This window comes from Nicotiana sylvestris, chromosome 3, assembly GCF_000393655.2.
Source record: "Nicotiana sylvestris chromosome 3, ASM39365v2, whole genome shotgun sequence".
NCBI classification, from domain to species: Eukaryota; Viridiplantae; Streptophyta; class Magnoliopsida; order Solanales; family Solanaceae; genus Nicotiana; species Nicotiana sylvestris.
Genome location: NC_091059.1, coordinates 194,700,692 through 194,725,619, shown reverse-complemented (window position 1 = coordinate 194,725,619; position 24,928 = coordinate 194,700,692). Strand labels below are relative to the sequence as shown.

Sequence of the window (24,928 nt, the reverse complement as noted above, 5' to 3'; positions counted from 1 at the left end):
GGTTGCCTCTGCATCATTGTTTGTGGTTGAGTCTGCATTAGCTGGCTTTGCATCTGTGGAGAGACCTGAGGCTGCATAAAATTGTTCTGATTTGGCTCATTTGCTACTACATTATATGCAGATGCTCCCCCTTTCTTCTTGAACTTAGAGCCTTGTGGATAACTAATGAGCTTCCAACAGTTTTCTTTACTATGACCTTTCTTTCTACAGTAATCACAAAATTCATTGTTGTTTCTCCTTGGTTTTTGGTAATTCCCAGTTTGTTGAAAGTTGTTGGACTGAAAGTTATTAGGCTGAAAACTTGGCTGAAAACCACCAGATCTTGTGTTAAGCAATGCAGTTGACTCATAATTTTCAGGCATAGCATTAAACTGTAAACTTAAATTCACTGCTGTAACAACTATGAATTTTTGACTTTCATCACTCATAATCATGAAATATGCCTTATTGACTGAAGGTAAAGGATACATCATTAAAATTTGACTTCTAGCCTGGAAATAAGACTCATTTAATCCCATCAGAAATTGATACAGTTTTTGCCTTTTCATATGATTCACATAATCCCTGGACTTTTCACAATCACATGGAGCTGAGATTAGTGCTTCAAACTCATCCCACAGAACTTTCAATTTCGTGTAATACTCAGAAACAGAAGATGTACCTTGATACAGTGTTGCAATCTCCATATGTAGGTTGAATGATCGAGAGCCATCAACTTTGTTAAATTTCTCAGGAAGATCTTCCCACACTGCATGTGCATCAGATCCATATACTACTCCTCCAAACAACTGTGGAGTTACAACATTCATAAGCCAAGAAAATACTATTGCATTGCACCTTTCCCATTGCTCCCACAGATTTTCATGAAATTTCTCTTTTTTCCATGTTCCTTCTACAAGCCCTAGCTTGTTCCTCCCGCGTAAAGCTATTCTCATCGAGCGATTCCACAGAGTATAATTGGTCGTACCAGTTAACTGAAAGGAAATGAGTTGTGCTCCACTTGTATCTGAAGGTCCGAGATACAGAGGATGATTATGTGGCAAATCAACTCCAAATTCATTGCAAGCTTGAGTGCCAACACTAGATCTACTTGTTCCTGTAGCTCCAGCTCCAATTACTCCAGGATTTACAGGTGTATCTGTAGGTGTATCTCCCATGGCTGCTCTGCTTCAATTGCTTGAATTTTTGAGGAATTGATTTCTTCAAATTCCGAATTCAATTACTCTTACTCTGTTCCAGCTTCGACGAACAGCTTAGTTCGAGTCAAGGATCTCTAATCCTGCTCTGATACCATGCTAGAATTGTGAATAGAAGATTAAGAAGAAGAGAAGAGAGAACATGCAGAGATGAAAGCAACAATGGAGAGAAATTTTTCTATGTTTAAAGCTGTATATTCAAGCTACAATATAACCGCCTCTCTTACCCTCTCAACAGTCCGCTAACTGACTTAGTATAAATAGACTAATCTACCCTTGTCTAACTAACTAACTTCAAGTAGTGCCCTTAGTCTCAACATTATTTGATCTTGTCCTTTCAATTATAAAAGTTTTTATGGAGCAAGTTGTATCATTTATCTTGCGTATACTTGAAATAATTAATACAAGCATGCAGCTCATCTACAAACATGCACGTAAAAACAAAAAAAATACTATAATTCAATGTTGGTCGAAGCGTGATAAACGTAAACTATTTATACATAATTTCCAGGAAGCAGTGTAGAATTACGTTGACCAATTGAGTTGTAAAATTGTATATAGCCACCCTCACCAACCCAATCCAGTGATGCATTATATTGTTTTGCAAGTGGACTAAAGCCTTCATGTTTGAATTCAAACCTGTCAAACCATAAAAAGATATTGGAAAAATATTTTTAATATAATTGCCTTAGAATAGTTCATACTTTCAAGACCAACAAGTGGAAATCCATAATAAATAAAATAAGAAACAGTGAAACAAAGCGTCATAAAACATATATATATATATATATATATATATATATATATATATATATATATATATATATATATAGATAGATAAATACTTACTTGTATCAAATATTTACACCAATTCAATAAATACATGACATTTATCTTTATAAATATGTTATTCACTAAATCATATTAATTAATACATATTTTTACCGCAAGGGGTCTTTTGGTTGGAAAATAAGTTATCTCATGATTAATTATTCCGAAATTAGTTATCCTGGGATTAATTATCTCATCCTCCCATAGGGATTAAAAAATATTACAATCCTGGATAACTAATTCAGGGATTAGTTATACCACAATTCTATCTCAACCAAATATGAGATAAACTCATCTCAAATTTAATCTAGAGATTAATATCCCTTATTTCTCGTACCAAACGACCCCTAAGTAATCACATAACTATGATAAATTAGCAGGGTGTAAACACACGATGCGAGTTAGTTTTTACCAAAATTTACTTCTTTAGTCCATTTCATTTGTCATTTTTGCCAAATAAATTTGGTCTAAAATACTTGTCCTTCATTTAGGCAAAAAACATTAACATTTTTTTTCTCTAAACCCGCCGTTACTACTTAAAAGTTAAAAAGGCATATAATCATTAATTACTTATTTAAGGAAGAGATAAGAATAATTTAACCAATTTTTTAAATAATTAATATTATTAAATAATATTATCAACGTATAGTCTAATTATAATTTCAAAACCAGCAAGTAGATAATAACAAATAAAATAACACTGGTGAGACAAAATGTCTCAGAAAAATAGTATATATTAAAGTATCTATCACATTACTATTCTAAGTATCGGCTTTTGAGTTTTGATATATAAATAGGCACGAACTTTTCTTAGATCATAAACTCCGTCTTCACAGCCAGAAGAGCGTGAGACCCTTTCAATTAGAACTGGTAGGAAAAAATCAAACACAAATTCACAAAACAAAAATTTATTCAGATTTTAGCCACCAAACCCCTGAGAAATCCCCTTTCTTCAATTCTCCATTTATATGAGTCGCATAAAAACATCTTTCTCTGCTCTGTTTTTCTGCATTCTTTGCTCAATTAACAATTTCTCTTGTTAATTTCTCCAATTGAGCTTTAAATTGTATTTCTAAAGCGACAAAAAGGAGAAATTAAGAGATTTTTGTGAAAATGGAGGCAAATGGGGGACCGAGAAGGCTGGGGAGTAGTAGGAGTAGTATGAGCAGAACGATGAGTCGAAGCAGAAGCAGAGCAAATTGGAATGTAGAAGATGTGTTCAATCCAATGCCGAGCAGAAGAAGCACTCGTGGCGAAGAAGATGAAGAAGCTCTTACGTGGGCTGCGTTAGAGAAATTGCCTACTTACGATCGGTTGAGAAAAACGGTCCTTAAATCGGTCATGGAAAGTGAGAATAATCAGGGCAATAAAAAAGTTGTTCATAAGGAAGTCGATGTTCGGAATCTGGGAATGAATGAGCGACAAGAGTTCATTGATCGATTTTTCAGGGTTGCTGAGGAAGATAATGAAAAGTTCCTGAGAAAGTTCAGAAATCGAATTGACAAGTAAGTTTCCAGTATTACTTTTTGGAAAATGATATTATATTATATAGGCGCTCTCGAAATAATAGCCGGCTTTTTTTTGTTTGTATATATATATATTTTATATGTTATATACAAAATTTATACAAATTTTATGTACTTTTCGACTGCCGAATATAAGTAGTTTCTAGCACGGCTAAAAAACCCTTAATTTTTTTCTACTTTACATGAAATTTTGCTCTGCCGCCCCTATGACAGTAATTCCTGCAATGGAAATAAGCGAGACGTTGCTTTGCTCCTACCTATACATAAATAAATTTACTTCTATATCCTCCTTTTATCTCGGGGAGTAATCAAGACCGATAATCTCTAGTCATTACAGCATAAGATATTAATATTATACTAGCTATTTATCGATGTTAGTTCATTAGAATGAAGGAGAAGAAGTTTGGGATTATTAAAAGAGTAAGAAATTCTAACAAGTAAATTTTAGAAAAAAATTGATACATATGAAATTAGAACTTGTGACCTAAAAAAATTTCCAATTTCCTTATATATATATATATGAAAAAATAATTTGATTTACATAACTTCGTTACAGCTGTGCTACTACAACAACAAACCCAATATATTCCCGCTGGGAAGCATAGTCTGTACAACTATGCTACTAATGAAGCGATTATGATTGTGACGGTAGAACTGTAGGCAAGAGAGGGATGTTTTAATTTTCATTTTGATGAAAAATATCATTTTATTTCTTTTGTGGGTGGGATGGGTTGGTGAAGTTATCTGAAGTGTCTTCGGTTTAATTATAAGAATGAGTCAAATCTCCAACGACTACAAATCATGTCACACATTTTATGGATCGGTTCTTCCGTATGCATTGCATCATAATATATGCAACTTGCGCTAACCAAACCCTTCTTTTTGTTTTTCTAAGTCATGTAAAGGGAATATGCTTTAAAAACCTAACAAACCCAAAACCAATATTATTGAACCGCTCTATCCACAAATAAACATACATTTTTTTTAAAATTTTATTTTAAGTTTCGCTTATAGTTAAATAATATTGGATTATGACAAACTTTAAATGAAGCGAATATTTAGAATTTATATAGACGAATTGAATTTGCCGATGAGGATTCAGACGTACTTTGGTTTGTTGTTTGTGGTTGTTTTGGAAACGTAATGCAGATTACACTTGCCTCTAATCCACTTATTTTTTTATGTTAAAACAAAGGAAAAGACGAAAAACTAATTAGAAACGGTGATCAAGTCGTGTAGCTTTCGTTTTAGGAATCAAAGACGGCATGTACGAACCATATATTTACCAAAAATTTGATCACATAAATCCATAGCAAAAGTCAATACAGCTAACTATGATGATTGCCGAATACGTTGTCTCCATCCTTACGTGTATTCTGGCAAACCATCGAGGAAAAAAGTTCTTCGGTCAACTACTTCAACACGTCCTCGCATATAATATTTAAAAAATTCACTAACTTGTGGGGTATACAATTAAAATTTGTTTCATTAAATTTGTATTTTAATTTGTTCTAGCAGGTAATTTGTCTTAATTTTTGTCATTAGATTCGTTTTTGGGCAATTAATTATAAATATTGTTTAGGTGACTGATAGTATGATGAATTATCTTTTATACTGCCTGTGTACAAAAGTTAAACTCGTATTAAAATCTAGTAAACTTCTAAATTAATTTCGATGATTTACTTAAAGTTAATTGCATATATAATTGTGTGGTTGCAGAGTTGGGATTACCCTTCCTACGGTAGAAGTTCGGTACGAGCATTTAACTATAGAGGCAGATTGCTATATCGGCGACAGAGCTCTTCCTACGCTTCCTAATGCTGCTAGAAATATTGCTGAATCAGCTTTGAGTTGTGTTGGAATTAATTTGGCAGAGAAAACAAAACTAACCATCCTTAAAGATGCTTCTGGAATAATCAAGCCCTCTAGGTAATTAATTCTGATTAATGTTTTCATTAGTTTTCGTACTATTGACCTCGTATACTTTTACGCATGCTACTAATTATAGAGTATTACATAGTACTTAATAAATTAAATTTTCAAACAAGCTAGAGTATTTAATTTACTTTATGAAAATGAGAAGCAACCAATTTGTCAAAGGGTACGTATATCCAATGCTGACTTTTTTCGTAAAAATGTGTAAACACAATCTCCACAGGATGACCCTTTTATTAGGTCCACCATCTTCTGGGAAAACGACCCTTCTGTTGGCTTTGGCTGGAAAATTAGACCCTACCTTAAAGGTCAGTTTCTTCTAATCATGCTTATAATTAATTAATTATTTGCTGCGTTCCTATTTCATACTATTATTTATTGTAAATGTAAATTGTGAACATTAAACAAACATGTTAATTATATGAAAATTATGAAACAGGTTAGAGGAGAAATCACTTACAATGGGCACGGGTTAAAGGAATTTGTACCACAGAAAACATCGGCATACATTAGTCAAAATGATGTTCATGTTGCTGAAATGACTGTTAAAGAAACCCTTGATTTCTCTGCTAGATGCCAAGGAGTCGGCTCTCGATATGGTATTACTTCTCAATCCCAAGCACGTTGTGTCGGTTACTTGAATCTCTATTACTGTCTATATCACTCCATTTAAACTTATTTATGTCAATATTATACAAAATTAAATTAAAATAAAAAGTACTACTAAGGTTTTTCTATATTTTGTGAGGGTATAATATGTACTTATTTTTACTTACAAAAAATATATGTAAATTCTTAGAATTGCTGACGGAGCTTGCAAGGAGAGAAAGGGATGCTGGAATCTTCCCGGAGGCTGAAATCGATCTTTTCATGAAGGTAACAAGAGGCTTTGTAAATATGACACATTTTCATGATCTAAGAAATTAAACTTTTTTAAAAATATTTACTATAGTATTTTCTTTAATCCCTTATGTGATGTCACAACAATATACTAACATTGTGATGTTTCTTTCAATGTTGTAATTTAGGCAACTGCTATGGAGGGAGTTGAAAGCAGCCTTATCACTGATTACACACTCAGGGTAAGTGAGACTTAGACCCGACCATTTCTTCTCAATTTTTTTTAAAACTTTATGTTTCATTAAGCAATAAAAAAAGAGAGAGGGAATTTGGCATCTACTTACAACTTGTAATCGACTTTTGAAAATATTAGGTTTTGATGTGTCTGAACTAACCACTTTCCTCTTTCCTCTTTTCCTCCTACCTTTTCTTGAAATTTCTTTGTTTTCTGTTTTCGGGTCAAAAGTCTCCACTCACCAACTCTCTAATGTTCAGATGTTTAGTCTACTGAGCACAGCCCTTTGACTGTCTTTGAGATTTGACTTCTATTTAGAAAAGGAATTTTTTTTATTATTGGTTATAACTTATTATTTCTGCTCAAGAAAAAAATAGCTTGAATTTTTTTTATTTGGAAAAGAAAGTGGTATTAGGTAAACAAACAGAACGTTGGTTGTTGAACTAAATATACCAATATTACAGTTGGAATTGTGATGAAGTAAAAAAAATATTAAAAAAATGTGCAGATTTTGGGACTTGATGTGTGTCGGGACACCATTGTTGGGGATGAAATGATACGAGGCATTTCTGGTGGCCAGAAGAAGCGTGTCACTACAGGTTAACTTCTAAATTCCCTTCCCCTTATCAATTCCACAATAGTTTGTAAAAGGAGTTTAAATAATGCGCACTAACAGTCTATAATATTTTTAGACTATCAAGAAAAATTACCTTCAATTAGATTAACGAGTATCACATTATAACAAATACGATCTAATAACTTGGAAATAAAAATTAATAATTTATTATAACTGTTTAAATTATGCAGTATTAATATATATAATTTGTTTAAATACAGGTCCTCCCGTGATTATAACTAGAAATATTTTGCCATATCAAATTAACATAATCAACTTTCTAATGAAAACATATACTCAATTAAAGGCTTTAACCAAGTAATGCTTCTGTCTAAGTGTACATTGACCAGGTTGGTTAGGGTTTTATCAAAACCAAACCAACTACATAGATTTGGATTGATTCAGTTTTGTCAGATTTTTCGGGTTTCAGATTTTTTTGTTACATAAATATTATTTCAATTTTACTTTGTTAAAATTATAGATAAAATTTTGATAAGTGAATATATGATCTATTATAATGTTCTTATGATAAATGCACTTAAATATTACATCCATGAGAGGATCCGAAATATTTTTAGATATTTTTTAAAGAAATTCTACATAAAGTTTTAAAAGTATATATGAAAAATTATACATTTATATGTTGGTTTGGTTCGGATCTTTTTACTCAATATTATACTAAATCAAATAAAATCTAATTAATTTTTAATCAATTTGATTTGACTTTTCGATTTGATAGAATTTTCCGGTTTGAACGACCTAATCCTAAAGTGACTTAATCCTAAAGGAGTTAAACTACCAAACCACACCTCACAGTCTCCCACATAAGTCTGCGAGACTTTAACGTACTTTGTTGTTGGATGACCACCAAAATAGCTGCTTCACCTAAATTAATTTGATGATTATATTCTGAAAGACTAACGAGTGTCTTAATTAAGACTTTGTCTCATTCAAAAGCATAAGTATTACTTTCCTACGCGACACCTCAAAATGATAATAGAACGTGCTTATAGGAAAATGTTAAAGTGGAACTTTGGTCCATTATATTTTACTTGTAGTGGACCTGCTAATACATTAACTGCTTAGCTTTAACTTTTAAAGAAACGTATAATAATAGAAACAAGCAGTAAAAACTTACTGTAGTTTCCCCCCCTAAACTACCGATATAACTAAGAAAAAGAAATTAAAAGAACCTTAACTTGATATTACAAAAAAAAGAAAATAGTAGCAATTTGGTATAACTAGAAAGTATTTGCTAGTATCGAAAGTTTTAATAACTGCTACTTAAATAAATAAAACTTTATTTTATTACAGATTAAAAAAGAATGGTAGACATCTAATAAAAATGACAGAAATAATATTCTTTTTAATACCATATACACATTAATCAATAATTTATATGATTATATCTACGGAAAAGCGATAGTAATAGGAGGACCTTCGGCTACAGTAATGGGCTTATAATGTTGGGCTTGGTGCAGGTGAGATGATCGTTGGGCCAACAAAAACACTATTCATGGACGAGATATCTACTGGACTGGACAGCTCCACCACATTTCAGATAGTGAAATGCTTGCAGCAGATTGTACATCTCACTGAGGCCACTGTTTTGATGTCTCTCCTCCAGCCTGCTCCTGAGACATTTGATCTCTTTGACGATATCATTCTTTTATCTGAAGGCCAGATTGTTTACCAGGGCCCACGTGAACATGTCCTCGAATTCTTTGAAACTTGTGGTTTTAAATGTCCGGAAAGAAAGGGTACTGCTGACTTCTTGCAAGAGGTAATCATCAAATGAACCTTAAAAAGCTAGCGAGCCTGCATTTTAAATAAAGCATTGTTAAGTCACCTAAAAGATAACATAAGTAATTAGCCACATACCACTCATAATCTATATTGCTCGAATCCTTTTAAAATGGCGTCAGGTGGATGTGTTGGATTCCTCCAAATAAAATTCTTTTTTGGAATATACACGCAGGCGAGGCTCCGAGCAGTATAGCTTATAATAAGTGGAATTAGTAACCTGAAAATTAAAGTAGGCAGTTTGCTGCCACAAGTTACATTTCTCTGAGTGTATGAATTATTTTTACATTGTTGTGCATATGAGTTAAATCCCATTTTTTGTAATTACAATTAATCTAACATGTAATGTGTTGAATAGGTTACATCAAGAAAGGACCAAGAGCAGTACTGGGCAAATAGACATAGACCATACCAGTACATTTCAGTAACTGAATTTGCAAAGAGATTCAAGCGCTTCCACGTCGGCTTACGTATAGAAAATGAGCTCTCTGTTCCCTATGACAAAACAAGAAGTCACCCAGCAGCTCTAATATTCAAGAAGTACACTGTCCCTACACTGGAGCTTCTAAAGATAAACTTTGACAAGGAATGGCTTTTGATCAAGAGAAACTCTTTTGTTTACGTCTTCAAGACCGTTCAAATCATCATTGTTGCATTCATTGGATCAACTGTGTTCTTGAGGACCAAAATGCACACTAATACTGTAGATGATGGCGCTACCTATGTTGGTGCACTCCTATTTGGAATGGTCATCAATATGTTTAACGGTTTCTCTGAACTCTCAATGATCATACAGAGGCTTCCCGTTTTCTACAAGCATAGGGACCTTCTCTTCCATCCACCTTGGGCTTTCACTTTACCAACTGTGCTCCTAAAGGTACCAATTTCTGTGTTCGAGACTATTGTGTGGATGGTCATGACATACTATACCATTGGTTATGCCCCTGAAGCTAGCAGGTAACTCAACAATCATTTCACACATTTTCTCATTGTATATACGCCAAAAGCATGCAGCACTCCAAAATAATATGCCGCTGGTGGTTTTATTGAGATATGTGCGTACCTTGGCTGAGTATACAAATTAACGTTACTGCTATTCTCTCTTGCGCAGGTTCTTCAAGCAATCACTGCTGACTTTTCTGATCCAACAAATGGCTGCTGGATTATTTAGGCTCACTGCAGGAGTTTGTAGGACTATGATTATTGCAAATACTGGTGGAGCACTCATGCTCCTTCTTGTGTTCCTATTGGGTGGTTTCATCCTGCCTAGAGGTTAGTTCACGAACATTAACATGTAGAAGATAATACCATTCAACATAATATAGCAATAGCAATGCGTTGATTCTTGAAGGCAATAGATTTTACTAATTAAGAATAAAAGATAAAATGAAAGGAAGTAATAGAATATGTAATAGAATATGTACATCGGATACGCTGACCCCATTAGTCTTAGTAATAACATTCCAATCTTATCCCGGCGTCCTCTTTCTGGGGGGTTATTCAGAAGTTTCAATCACTGAGAAAGTGCTGCTTTACTTGTAACAGGCTCAATTCCAGACTGGTGGCGATGGGGCTATTGGGTTTCACCTCTTTCCTATGGGTTCAATGCCTTCACTGTAAACGAAATGTTTGCTCCAAGGTGGATGAACAAATTTGTAAGTTCACTTCTACATTCTCCTTGGCTTTTACCTCTTTTGACCATATTATCAAGTGAAACATGATGCAGCTCCAGAAAGGAACAATGTGATTTTTCAAAGTTCATAATCATATGTAATCCAATCACAGGCCCCAGATGGCACAACTAGATTGGGTCTGCAAGTGATGAAAAATTTTGACGTCTTTACTGAAAGACGATGGTTCTGGATTGGTGCTGCTGCTCTTCTAGGGTTCACAATTCTCTTCAACGTTCTTTTCACCTTAGTCCTTATGTATCTCAGCCGTAAGTACTCACTCCTCCTTCAAATATACAATAGGATTTGATATTCAGTGCATTATCTGAACCTATTAAATATTTTGTCAAACTATCAGCTTTAAACAAGCCACAAGCTACACTATCCAAAGAGCAGGCCAGCGATATGGAAGCTGATCAAGAAGAAAGCACGGGAAGCCCAAGACTTAAAATCAGCCAGTCGAAGAGAGATGATCTCCCTCGATCCTTATCTGCAGCAGATGGAAATAAGACAAGTATGATCTTTAGCCCATCAATCACAGAATCTGTTTGGGGAATATAAGTAATGCTTACAATAATATAATTCTCTTGCAGGAGAAATGGAAATCCGACGAATGAGCAGTCATATCCATTCTAGTGGCCTCTACAGAAATGAGGATGCAAATCTTGAGGCTGCAAATGGTGTCGCAGCAAAGAAAGGAATGATACTGCCATTTACCCCTCTGGCAATGTCCTTCGAGGATGTGAGCTATTTTGTTGACATGCCACCTGTAAGAGCCATATCCTTTTCACCATTTCTCAATAATTAGTGCAATAAATTATTGAATTGTAATCAGCTCAACCGTGTAGCTCCTCAATCTGCTTATCGGGGCGTGTTCTATGACTGAACTAGAATCTACTTAATGATTTTGTCAGGAGATGAAGGACCAAGGAGTGACAGAGGACAAACTTCAATTGCTTCGCGAAGTGACTGGTGCATTTAGGCCAGGAGTATTGACAGCATTGATGGGAGTCAGTGGAGCAGGGAAGACTACACTCATGGATGTTCTAGCAGGACGTAAGACTGGAGGCTACATCGAAGGTGACGTTAGAATATCTGGATTTCCAAAAAATCAAGAAACATTTGCCAGGGTTTCGGGATATTGTGAACAAACTGATATACACTCACCTCAAGTAACTATCCATGAGTCTTTGATATTTTCGGCTTTCCTCCGGCTCCCTAAAGAAGTCAGCAAAGAAGATAAGATGGTATGGAGCGACACCTCATTATGTTATAATTGTTTTATAGTGAATAAATACTGAAAGTTTTTCTTTTCAGATTTTTGTGGATGAAGTAATGGATCTGGTTGAGCTAGACAATCTCAAGGATGCAATTGTAGGGCTTCCAGGAGTTACTGGTTTGTCAACGGAACAAAGAAAAAGATTGACCATTGCAGTAGAGCTTGTCGCAAATCCTTCAATTATATTCATGGATGAACCGACTTCTGGTCTGGATGCAAGAGCAGCAGCTATTGTTATGAGAACTGTAAGAAACACAGTAGACACCGGGAGAACTGTTGTCTGCACAATACATCAACCAAGTATTGATATATTTGAAGCATTTGATGAGGTAAAACACGAGATCTTCTCAACTGCCATACCACCCAGTCTGAAAAAAATGCCTCTTAGCTCCTTAATCCCCCTTTCTCTAATATGTGCTTTCTTCTTCACATCAGCTGCTTCTTATGAAAAGAGGAGGACAAGTAATTTACGCAGGTCCATTGGGTCGACATTCTCAGAAAATTATTGAATATTTCGAGGTACTTAATGATTGCTGAATTATACATTCAAATTACTAAAGAACCACCTCAGTTTTTGCTTATGAGTTTCAACGCAAAGTTTACTTATTGAATCATTTAATGCAGGCAATTCCAGGAGTTCAAAAAATTAAAGAGAAATACAATCCAGCAACCTGGATGCTAGAAGCGAGTTCAATTGGCACAGAAGCCCGACTTGGAATGGATTTTGCTGAATACTACAGATCATCAGCTTTACATCAGTAAGTCAAAATAAGTGAACTGCAAAAGTCTTTGGCTCATTCGGAACCAAAAAAAAAGAAAGTAATGATGTATGTGGCTTCATGCAGACGAAATAAGGCTCTTGTCAAAGAGTTGAGTGCACCTCCTCCTGGAGCCAAAGACCTCTATTTTACCACACAATTTTCCCAGCCAACATGGGGTCAGTTTAAATCCTGCTTATGGAAGCAATGGTGGACTTACTGGAGAAGTCCAGACTATAACCTTGTCAGATTCTTCTTTAGTCTGGCTGCAGCACTATTGATTGGGACAATTTTCTGGAATGTTGGCAGTAAAAGGTCTATCTCTAAATTAAAGTTAACCCAGAGGCTTTACTTGATTGTTTAAACCAGACAATCTAAAAGGCTATGACTAACTCCATCTTCTGTTTTTTCTGTGCTACAGAAAAAGTAGTGGTGATCTAATGACAGTCATCGGGGCAATGTATGCAGCTGTGCTGTTTGTTGGAATCAATAATTGTTCGACCGTACAGCCAATTGTAGCCGTCGAAAGAACCGTCTTTTATAGAGAAAGGGCTGCTGGGATGTATTCAGCTTTACCATATGCTATGGCACAGGTAAGCATCATCCAACTAAATGGTGACTGTAGCACCAGGGAAGAAAAAGACAAAACTAACACATACTAAGCATGCATATCATATATTTAGGATATATTTTGTTACTCAGTCTCAGTAATTGCTATAATTACATTTGGCTTGTAGGTATTTGCAGAAATACCATACATACTCGTCCAAACTACATACTATACTCTTATAGTGTATGCTATGGTGGGCTTTGAGTGGACGGCAGCTAAATTCTTCTGGTTCTATTTTGTAACCTTCTTCTCCTTCCTATACTGGACGTACTATGGAATGATGACCGTTTCCATCACACCCAACCATCAAGTAGCTGCGATCTTTGCTGCAGCTTTCTATGCACTTTTCAATCTTTTCTCGGGTTTCTTCATCCCCAGACCGGTAAGTGAAATCTTTTTTTACAGTCATTCAAACATATAATTAGTGTTGAACATGACTAGGATACTAATATTTCTCATTTAAAATCTCAGAGAATTCCCAAGTGGTGGATATGGTATTACTGGATCTGTCCAGTGGCATGGACTGTTTATGGTAGCATTGTGTCACAGTATGGTGATGTGGAGGATACTATCCAAGTACCGGGAGTGTTTCCAAACCCAAGGATTAAGGACTACATTAAAGATCATTTCGGATACAATCCGGACTTCATGGCGCCAGTTGCCGTGGTTTTGGTTGGTTTTGCAGCCTTTTTCGCCTTTATGTACGCTTACGCTATTAAGACATTGAACTTCCAAACTAGATAGGTAGATATGTAGAGGTACAAAGCTTGTAAATATTTGCTGAAGCCACTTATTCTTTCAGAAAATTTCGTGGCAATTGTTATGTATTATTCATAAGAGTATAACAATCTACAGAGACATCAAAAACGTTATACACCAGTAGGATCTTTAGTATGCATTGTATTTAGGAATTTTGGAGAACTGAGGATTGTTCATTGTTATGAAACTCAAGCGTAGTCTCCTCAGAGTAGCACAAAAATGTGACTTATAATCTGCTTGCCGAGGGCAAAATGTAATTGTAAATTACCAATGCTTATATGCAATAAGATTTCTACTTTTCCTACTTCATGGAGTGTAATAAATATTGTTCACAGGAAGAATAGACATCCGTAAAGTTTGCAATTCAATTTAGGATTACTAATATACACCCACAGTTGCCACATTATGAACCTGTCCATAGAGTACAGGATTCAGCAGCTGTTTAAAAAACTCGCCGGCTATTATTGAAATTCCATATAGGCATTAATACATACAGTTAAATGTACATACTAGCTACTCATACTAGCAAAGTATTTAATGGACATTGCTGAAGTAATATTGGTTTCATCTTCATCAATTGGTTCGTCTTCACCGGTCTTGTCAAGTAGCGGCATTATCGCCCCAACATTTAATGTCTTTTTCATCTATATTGCTTGGACTCGTCAAAAATATCGCAAAGTGTGTGTCGCATCCTCTAAATCTAGTGTATTTTTGAAGGATCTGACATGGGTATGATATAATTTTTTAGAAGTCCGAGCAACATAGGGTAGCTAGTACCCGGGGGCGGCTCAACAGTATTGATTGCCTAACGATTGTGTAGAGACCATTTTGTACGTATCTTGATTAGGCATTGAGATACATGCTAGCTCGCATCATCGAAGGTTTCTGATAACGGAAAAGGGCTAAAAATACTCCTATAGTATCAGAGATGGTTTAGTATCGAGCTCCATCCACCTATTTATCCGAAAATATATTCAACGTTATCTTGGGGCCTAATATTACTCCCGCGACTAACGGAGCCATCTGTGGTTCCCTCATTTATTCTGTTGTATATGGCCCCAATCACTTACAACCCGCCCCAAATATCCACCCGCCCCATTTTTCGGACCAACAACAACAACAATCCAGTAATAATCCCATTAGTGGGATTTGGGGAAGGTAGAGTGTACGCAGACCTTATCCCTACCCCGGAGGGGTAGAGAGGCTATTTCCGGGAGACCTTCAGATTAGAGACAAAAGATCTATTACAACAACAGAAACCAGACAAATAATATCAGCACCATAAGAGACTACAAATAAGTGGAAGGACAATAATTATGATGATAATAAAAATTGAAAATAAAAATAAAAATAATATGATGAAACAAAAACCACTAGCAATCCTAGACGAAACACTATTAGACTAGCCGGAACAACGAGAAAAAAATGCTCAACTATCCCCTAACCTATAACCCTAATGTTTGACCTCCACACCTCCCTATCCAGGGCCATGTCCTCGGAAATCTGAAGTTGCGTCATGTCCTGCCTGATCACCTCGCCTCAATACTTCTTAGGCCGCCCTCTACCTCTCCTCGTACCTGTCAAAGCCAACCGTTCACACCTCATAATCGGGAATCTAGGCTCCTCCTTCGCATGTGCCCGAACCATCTAAGTCTCGCTTCTCGCATCTTGTCATTCATGGGAGTCACACCCACCCTCTCCCGAATATCTTCTTTCCTAATCTTATCTAGTATAATGCACCCACACATCCATCTCAATATCCTCATTTCGGTTACTTTCATCTTCTGGATATGAGAATTCTTGACTGGCCAACACTCAGCCTCATACAGCATGGCCGGTGTAACCACCGCTTTATAGAACTTACCTTTAAGTTTTAGTGGCACCTTCTCGTCACACAGGACTCCATACGTTAACCTCTATTTCATCCACTCCACCTCGATACGGTACGTGACATCCATGTCGATCTCTCCATCTCCCTGGATAATTGACCATAGGCAGTTGAATGGTAAAATCAATATATTTCTACCTAGCCATTCATTTCACCCCAATTTCTTTTATTACCACGTCTTCTTCACCAAATTAAGGCTCTCAGTAATGGTGATTTAGGGTTTATTTAGGATTACTATCTGCTTCGATTTGGTGGACTAAAACTGAAGAGTCTTTCATTTCTAGCCTTGTCTAACTGACTACTCGTTGATAAAAGTAAGTATTTATTGGGTGGGTGTTAGTCGACATAACTGTGATCCTTTATTTTTTTTATTGCTTGATATCTTTTTGACTTTATTCCTAACTTATGGCCAGACAAATAATATCAGCATCGTAAGAGACAACAAATAAGTGGAAGGACAATAATTATGTTAATAATAAAAATTGAAAATAAAAATAAAAATGGTGTGATGAAACAAAAACCGCTAGCAGGCCTAGACGAAATATTATCAGATTAGCAAGAACAATGAGGAAAAAATGCTCAACTACCCCTAACCTATAACCCTAATGTTCTACCTCCACACCTCCCTATCCAGGGCCATGTCCTCGAAAATCTGAAGTTGCGCCATGCCCTGCCCGATCACCTCGTCCCAATACTTCTTAGGCCTTCCTCTACCTCTCCTCGTACCAGTCAAAGCCAACCGTTCACACCTCCTAACCGGGAATCTAGGTTCCTCCTCCGCACGTGCCTGAACTATCTAAGCCTCGCTTCCGGCATCTTGTCGTCCATGGGAGCCACACCCACCTTCTCCCGAATATCTTCATTCTTAATCTTATCTAGCCTAGTGTGCTTGCACATCCATCTCAAGATCCTCATTTCGGTTACTTTCATCTTATGGATATGAGAATTCTTGACTAGCCAACACTCAGCCCCATACAGCATGGCCGATCTAACCACCGCTCTATAGAACTTACCTTTAAGTTTCAGTGGCAACCTTTTGTCACACAGGACTCTAGACGCTAACCTCTATTTCATCCATCCCACCCCGATATGGTATGTGACATCCTCATCGATCTCTCCATCTCCCTGGATAGTTGACCCTAGGTACTTGAATAGTAAAATCAATATATTTCTACCTACCCATTCATTTTACCCCCATTTCTTTTATTACCACGTCTTCTTCACCAAATTAGGGCTCAGTAATGGTGCTTAGGGGTTTAATTAGGATTGCTATTTTCTTCGATCTGGTGGACTAAAACTAAAGAGTATTTCATTTCTAGCCTTATATGACTGACTACTGTTGATAAAAGTAAGTATTTATTGGGTGGGTGTTAGTCGACATAATTGTGGTCCTTTATTTTATTTATTGCTTGATATTTTTTTTACTTTATTCCTAACTGATATGGGCCTCTTTTTTGTAATTTTTTTGTTGCATGTAGATATGTCAGAAGAATGGTCGATAAAGTTGATTTGTATTTTAATCATGGTGGTGATTGAGAACTGGAACCCAATTTATTTTATTGTAAAAAAGATGTGCACCTGCTGAGAGAGTATGAAGTAGACCATTATCCTATATTGATTTGTGTAATGAATACAAATGTACTAGGGTATTGCTCCATGTGGTAGATATTATTTGTTGGATGGAGATGTAGGAATTAGGAAGCTTCAAGCACTCATTAATGAAATTTTTAAGGTTATTAATTTATTTGCTATTGACCTCCTTGATGATATTGTTTTTGTTCCTAATATAACTGAACATACTGATACCAATTGTTACACCCCATGTTTTCGTACATGGAAGTACGCCATAAGTAAATTGATATAAGCTCGGAAATGAAATGTTACATTCCGTACGTTAAGATTTCGTCGTAAGTTAATCGATGTAAGTTCGGGAATGAGATTTATTTTGGGATTATAAGTATTAAGCTATTTCAAATAAGTGATAAGTTAATTCGCAAAGGTGAGAGGGTAAGCGAATCGATAAAAATGAGTTCTGTCGAAGTTTGGCAATTTGAGGATAAAATACGGTCCAAGCTATAATACCCCGTATTCATGGACTAATGCCGTACAAGGTACTACATGACCATGATAGTGAGGTGTACAAGGTATGCTAAAGATGAGCGATATTTTAAGTAATTTGAGATAATTCTTAATTATGCGGGTAATTGGTTAATTATTGGTTAGTGAAAGATTTAACTAGTTAAGTAAGGATTAGTGGTTGATTAATTACAATTATGGGATAAGATTAAACCCTCCCCCAAGAAAAAAATGTGGCAGCACCCCATCAAGTGACTCTAAAAATCTTGCATAAATATCATATTTTGGAAGATTTAGAATGGCTTAGTCATCCACTAAGTGGGCCATACCCACTTAAGATTTCCTACAACTAATGAAATGCTCATTTCCTTGGTAAAAAAAAATTAAAGATCAAGAATGGAATTCAATCTCTTAAGGAGTGGGCTGACCGTAAGTTTCCATCTTTCTACAATTAAGTCTGCTTCATGTTTCATCAATATGAATTCATGTATTGCCTTAAAATCCAATTAAATCTCTTATAGAGAGTGGGTGGTCGTGAGTTCTTCAAGGAGAAAAATAGTTCCATACCAAAATTAGATAACGTTAGTTGTTGATTCTATAAAGCGTGAATTGCAAAATTCTAAGAGAATCGGTTGAGGTATGTTAAGGCTATCCCTTCTTTCTTTTAGCATGATCTATACGACACAATTGGAACGAGCAAATGCATAATTTCCATAAATGACTATATTCATAGAAATACTAGAAATGCTTATGTTCTTGATTCCCCATGGGTCATATTATTCTATCATATATTTATGGCTCTCAGAAAATACGTAAGTTGATAAAGTTTACTTCATGACATTAATCAGAGGTATAATGATCTTATGACATTGTGAGAGATTTTATTGACGTACTTCTCATGCATTGCATTCATATATACATGTACATTGACCCATAACCAGATGATGTTATATACGCGTATATATGTATATTATATGTATATGGGATATGTAAAAAGGTTACAACATTATATACGCACCACCACCTGATCAGCTGGTATACGCTGATGATTCGCCCACAGTGGCCGAGATGATATGATAGGATACCCTCAGAGGTTTGATGATGTTATGACCACATGTACCTATGCACGACATGACATTCATACGCATATGCATGACACTATAAGTATTTCATGATTTACAGAGTTATCCAGACTTACAGATTGAGTCATTTACTCTATATTTCTTCCATGTCTTTTATATATTTATTTATGTGCCTTACATACTCGGTACATTATTCGTACTGACGTCTATTTTGCCTGGGGATGTTGCGGTTCATGCCCGCAGGTCCCGATAGATAGGTCGAGAGTCCTCCAAGTAGGCTATCAGCTCAGTGGAAGATGTTGGTGTGCTCAATTTACTCTGGAGTTGCTTGTTTGGTCAGTATAATTTAGATGCGTATTGTTTGGTATGGCGGGGCCCTGTCCCGACCTTTATGTTAAGTATGTACTCTTAGAGGCTTGTAGACAGATGTCATGTATATGGATGTTTGTATGGCCTTGCCCGCCTACGTTTTGAGTTTACGAATAATCATGTTGGCCTTATAGGCCCGTATCACATGTACAAGTTTTAATATCAGGTTGGATCGTCCTATATTGAGTATTGGCTCGTTTGGCCCATTTGCCAATAAAAGTACAATAAGAAAGATATGGTATGTTGGTACTCGGTTAAGTAAGGTACCAGGTGCCCGTTGCGGCCTATAGGTTTGGGTCGTGACACCAATTGTGAAAATATAACTGCTAGGACTGATTGTGACATTGAGAAAGAGGGTACAGATAATGAACCTGTGCAAAGTGATTATGATAGTGATATTGCGTTTGGGGTATTTAAGAAGCAACAAAAACTTGAGGTAACAGATCAACTTGATTGGTACAAAATCTTGGTAAAGGGTATGACATTTAAGAAACTTGCTGAAGGAAAAGAAGTTATTGGTTTTTACTTTGTTGCAAATAAGAAGGCTATAGAGGTAGTCAAAATGTTGAAATTCGAATACAAACACAGAGCCAACGCAGCGGAATATTAATAGAAACGTATCTTCAGCCATAGTTGTTCAAGTGGTGTGGAAAATTCCTTGGAAGAACCTTGAGAGAAAAACTAAGGAGTCTTCTAGTCTGTGCATCGTAGGATGCCAGATTGATGGAGTCACATACGTATTTATAGGTAGGCTAGGGATTCTTAGGCAAATACTTTAGCCCTAGGGACTACTAATATATGGTAATTTCTTTCCATCAAAGAAACTACCATATATGCATAACTACAGAATATTATCTGATATATTATTTCCTTTGGGAGATAAGGTAATAATTTATTACCTTATATGTGGGCCACACTAGAAATCTCTAGAAAGAGACGGTGAATTTCTTACATTCTCCCACTTGACCCACATTTAAAATCAGATAATCATTTATGAGAGATAAACATATAATATGACCATAAACTTTATCACTCAACTAAAAGTTATGCAACAACTACTTTAACTAGAATATATTATTACATGAATCATGGCGGTCATGTTTTTAAACAAACACTTCCTTCCATGTATTACAATGCACAATATATTCTAACAAAGCGTCTAACAACTTTACGAATGAACCTAATATAAGTCATTCAAAGTCCAACTTTATTGATCCAATGATCATAAATAATACATGAAAACCAAAAATGTGCACTGTCATGTATATCAAAATAAACATAATGTCTAGACAAACTGTTAAAGAGCAAAGCAAGACTAAATTGAGCTACTAAGTCCCATATGAGTTACATGATCCTTGAAAATATTAGTCGGCAGATCTTTAGTCATAGGATCAGCGATCATCAAAGTAGTACTAATATGCTCAAAATTCACATCTTGCTTCTTCACATAGTCTCTAACAATCAAGTACTTTATGTCGATGTGCTTGCTTCGGCTGCCACTTTTATTATTCTTAGAAAAGAAAACTGCAGCTGAATTGTCACAAATGATTCTCAATGGACTTGAAATGGAATCGACAATCCTAAGGCCGGAAATAAAGTTTTTCAACTATAACACATGTGATGTAGCTTCATAGCATGCTATAAATTCAGCTTCCATTGTGGATGTTGCAACAATGGTCTGCTTGACACTTCTCCAAGACACAACACCTCCAGCAAGAAGGAAAATGTATCCTGAAATAGATTTACCAGTGTCTTTGCATCCACCCAGATCAGAGTCTGAATATCCAATCACCTCCAATGAGTCAGAATATTTGTATGTGAGCTTAAAATCCTTGGTTCCTTGCAAATATCTCAAGGCCCTTTTACCAGCTTTCCCATGGTCAAGACCAGTGTTACTTTGATATCTGCCAAGCATTCCTGCTGCAAAAGCAATATCAGGTCTAGTACAGACCTGTGCATACATAAGGCTCCCAACAAGCGAAGCATAGGGAATGTCTTTCATTTGCCCCTTTTCCAATGCATTTTGTGGACATTGATTCAATGAAAATTTGTCACCTTTAATTATGGGTAATGCTATAGGTGAACAGGTCTTCATCCCGAATCTTTCCAGAATTCTTTCAATGTAGGCCTTTTGAGACAGTCCAAGTAATCTTTGAGATCTGTCTCTGTGAATCTCTATGCCAATGACATAAGAGGCTTCACTCATATCCTTCATCTCAAAATTCTGGATAAGGAACTGTTTAGTCTCGTGCAACAATCCAAATCACTACTTGCAAGCAAAATATCATCCACATATAGGACTAGAAAAATATATTTGCTCCCACTTATCTTAAGGTATATACACTGATCAATGATGTTCTCTGTAAATCCCAATGAAGAAACAACATTATGAAATTTAATATACCATTGGCGGGAAGCCTACTTTAGCCCATAAATGGATTTATTCAACTTGCAAACAAGGTGACTTTTGTCCTTATCACAAAATCCTTCAGGCTGACTCATGTATACTTCCTCTTCAAGATCTCCATTCAGGAAAGTAGTTTTCACATCCATTTGATGTAACTCTAAATCAAAATGAGCTACTAATGCCATGATTATTCTCAATGAATCCTTCTTTGATACTGGAGAGAAGGTTTCATGGTAATCAATGCCTTCCCTTTGAGTAAAACCCTTGGCTACAAGTCTGGCTTTATATCGTTCAATATTACCCAATGAGTCTCTTTTAGTTTTAAAGACCCACTTGGAACCTATGGTGGAGGATCCTTTTGGTAATTCGACGAGATCCCAGACTTTATTTTTAGCCATAGATTCTAACTCTTCTTTCATGGCATCATACCAAAGTGTGGAGTTTTCTCCACTCATGGCTTGTGAAAATGAGCATAGATCATCTTTTAGTCCAATATCATAATCAAACTCTTGGAGATATACAACATAGTCGCTAGAAATTGCTGATTTTCGAATTCTTGAGGATTTTCTCACTCCCACTGGTTCAGATACTTCTTCAGTGGGTTCAGGTAAAACGGGTTGATCTTCATGTGGCTCCTTAAGTGGTGGTGGCTCTTGATTGTTGTTGTTCAGATAATTCATGAGAATTTTTCTGAGCAACATTCAAGTTCCCAATATATAAAGGTACCACATGTGGTTCCCTTATTTCTTCCAATTCCACCCTTTGAGTCAAACCGCTCTCACTTTCTTTATGTTCCTCAAGAAATTTAGCATTTCTAGCTTTAACAATTTTAGGAGAATGATAAGAACAATAAAACCTAAATCCCTTAGAGTTAACTGCATAACCTATAAAATAACCGCTTATTGTTCTTTCATCCAACTTCTTTAGTTATGGGTTATAACCCCTCACTTCAGTTGGACATCCCCAAACGTGTAAATGATTTAAACTAGATTTCCATCCTTTCCATAACTCAAAAGGTGTCTTGGGGACAACCTTGGATGGAACCCTATTTAAAATATACACAACGGTTTTTAAGGCTTCACTCCATAAGGATAAAGGTAAACTTGATCTGCTAATCATGCTTCTTACCATGTCCATTAATGTCCGGTTCCTTCTTTATGCCACACCATTTTGTTGTGGTGTTCCTGGTATGGTATATTGAGCAATTATACCTTTACTTTCAAGGAACTCAACAAATGGACCCTTAACTTGTCCTTTATCTATGTATCTACCATAATATTCTCCACCCCTATCAGTTCTTACAATTTTGATCTGAGCAGCAGTTTGTTTCTCTACTTCTGTCTTGTAAACTTTAAAAGCATCAAGTGCTTCTGATTTGTTAAATAGAAAATAGAGATACATATATCTTGAATAGTCATCAATAAACGAGATAAAATATCTCTCACCATTTAATCAAGGGGTAGTAAAAGGTCCATATATGTCTGTATGTATGATCTCAAGTAATTGAGAACTCCTTTTGGCACCTTTAGTTGATTTGTTGGTCTGCTTATCCTTTATGCAGTCCACACAAGTCCCAAAGTCAGAAAAATCAAGAGCTTTTAGAACTTCATCATTAACTAACCTTTTAACTCTATCAATAGAGATGTGTCCCAATCTCTCGTGCCAAAGTCTAGATGAGTTCTCATTGATAATATATCGCTTAGTGCAATTTCTTTATCATGCAAAGTTAAAACATTGCATTTAAATGTGGGGTCTAGCTCAAGTTTATATAAATTTTCATTCAAATTTCCAAAACCAATAACTTTATTATCTTTCAAAAGTTTCACAGAAGGATAATGAAAATTCAAATCATATCCACTAATCGATAGTCTTGAAAGAGAAATTAAATTTCTAATTCTGGAACATAAAAAGTATTTTCTAAATCTAAGTGAAAACCATCCTTCAAAATAAGCTATAAGTCCCCATGCCTTCCACACGTGAACGCGTCCTATTGCCAGAATAGACGTATTGTTCACTTCCTATCGACTTCCTCTGAGTTAGAAAGCCCTACATGATTTTAGCAATGTGAATTGTAGCACCAGAATCAATCCACCATATATTATCAGAAACTTCAGTAAAATTATATTCATAACATACAAAGGTAAGATTACCTTTCTTCTCAAGCCTTTTCTTGTATTTCAGGCAATCCTTCTTCCAGTGTCCTTTCTTCTTACAGAAACGACAAGCATCTTTGTCAAATGTGCTTTTCTTCTTTATGGGAACACTTTTGCCTTCTTTGCATTTCTCTTACCATGAGTCACCATATTAACACTTTCAGGTGTCTCATGCTTCAATCTCTCTTCTTCTTGAACACACATGGTCAAAAGTTCATTGATTGACCATTTATCCTTATGTGTGTTGTAAGAAATCTTAAACGGACCATATTCCGCAAGAAGTGAGTTGAGAATGAAATGCACAAGAAATGGTTCTGACATATCAACCTCAAGGGACTTGAGTTTAGCAGCAATGTCTCATCTCCATAATGTGCTCACGTACTGTACGACTTCTGTCAAAAGTCATATTTGAGAGCCTCTTCATAAGGGTGCTAGCCAAAGCCTTGTTAGAGCTTACGAATTGTTCATAAATTTCCTTCATGTAAGCTTTGACCTTATCGTTGGTAGGGATAGAACCCCTAATGCTTTGGCTTATATGAGCTTTTATGAGCATTAAACTTAAGCGATTAGATCGCTCCCACCGCTCATAATTAGCCTTAGCAGCTGGTGTACTTGATTCCGTGGGAATAAGTGGTTCATCCACATGGAGTGCCAGGTCTAGATCCGAGCACCCTAAAGTGAGAAGGACTTTCTCCTTTCATTCAGCATAATTGTCACCAGAAAGCATTGGAATTCGAGCATTCTCATTAAAAATAGCAGTAGAAAAAGCTGTAAAGACTGCAAAACAAGGATAAACATACATAAGCTATGAATTACAATCCATCAAAGGTGAATCACATAAAATATCGATTCTTAGTAAATTCTAGACCTTCCTGTTGGCAGAGGTCGCAACCCA

The 24,928-nt window shown here is 35.9% G+C and overlaps 2 protein-coding genes across 2 annotated transcripts; one reads left to right on the top strand and one right to left on the bottom strand.

Moving 5' to 3' along the window:
• The first annotated feature begins 2,839 nt into the window (after positions 1-2,839).
• On the top strand, positions 2,840-14,362 carry LOC104221696 (ABC transporter G family member 35-like). The gene is made up of 22 exons (XM_009772811.2): positions 2,840-3,532; positions 5,273-5,482; positions 5,712-5,796; positions 5,928-6,087; positions 6,288-6,364; positions 6,517-6,570; positions 7,072-7,162; positions 8,661-8,962; positions 9,341-9,939; positions 10,094-10,254; positions 10,528-10,637; positions 10,768-10,921; positions 11,011-11,166; positions 11,246-11,421; positions 11,567-11,899; positions 11,970-12,260; positions 12,367-12,450; positions 12,556-12,689; positions 12,777-13,004; positions 13,111-13,282; positions 13,427-13,681; positions 13,771-14,362. Exons 1-22 carry the CDS (start codon positions 3,141-3,143, stop codon positions 14,041-14,043), a joined length of 4,497 nt encoding a protein of 1,498 aa, XP_009771113.1. The 5' UTR covers positions 2,840-3,140; the 3' UTR covers positions 14,044-14,362.
• A 6,717-nt stretch (positions 14,363-21,079) lies between these two features.
• On the bottom strand, positions 21,080-21,688 carry LOC138888534 (secreted RxLR effector protein 161-like). The gene has a single exon (XM_070170409.1). The coding sequence runs from the start codon at positions 21,686-21,688 to the stop codon at positions 21,080-21,082; it is 609 nt and encodes a 202-aa protein (XP_070026510.1).
• Positions 21,689-24,928: the final 3,240 nt, after the last annotated feature.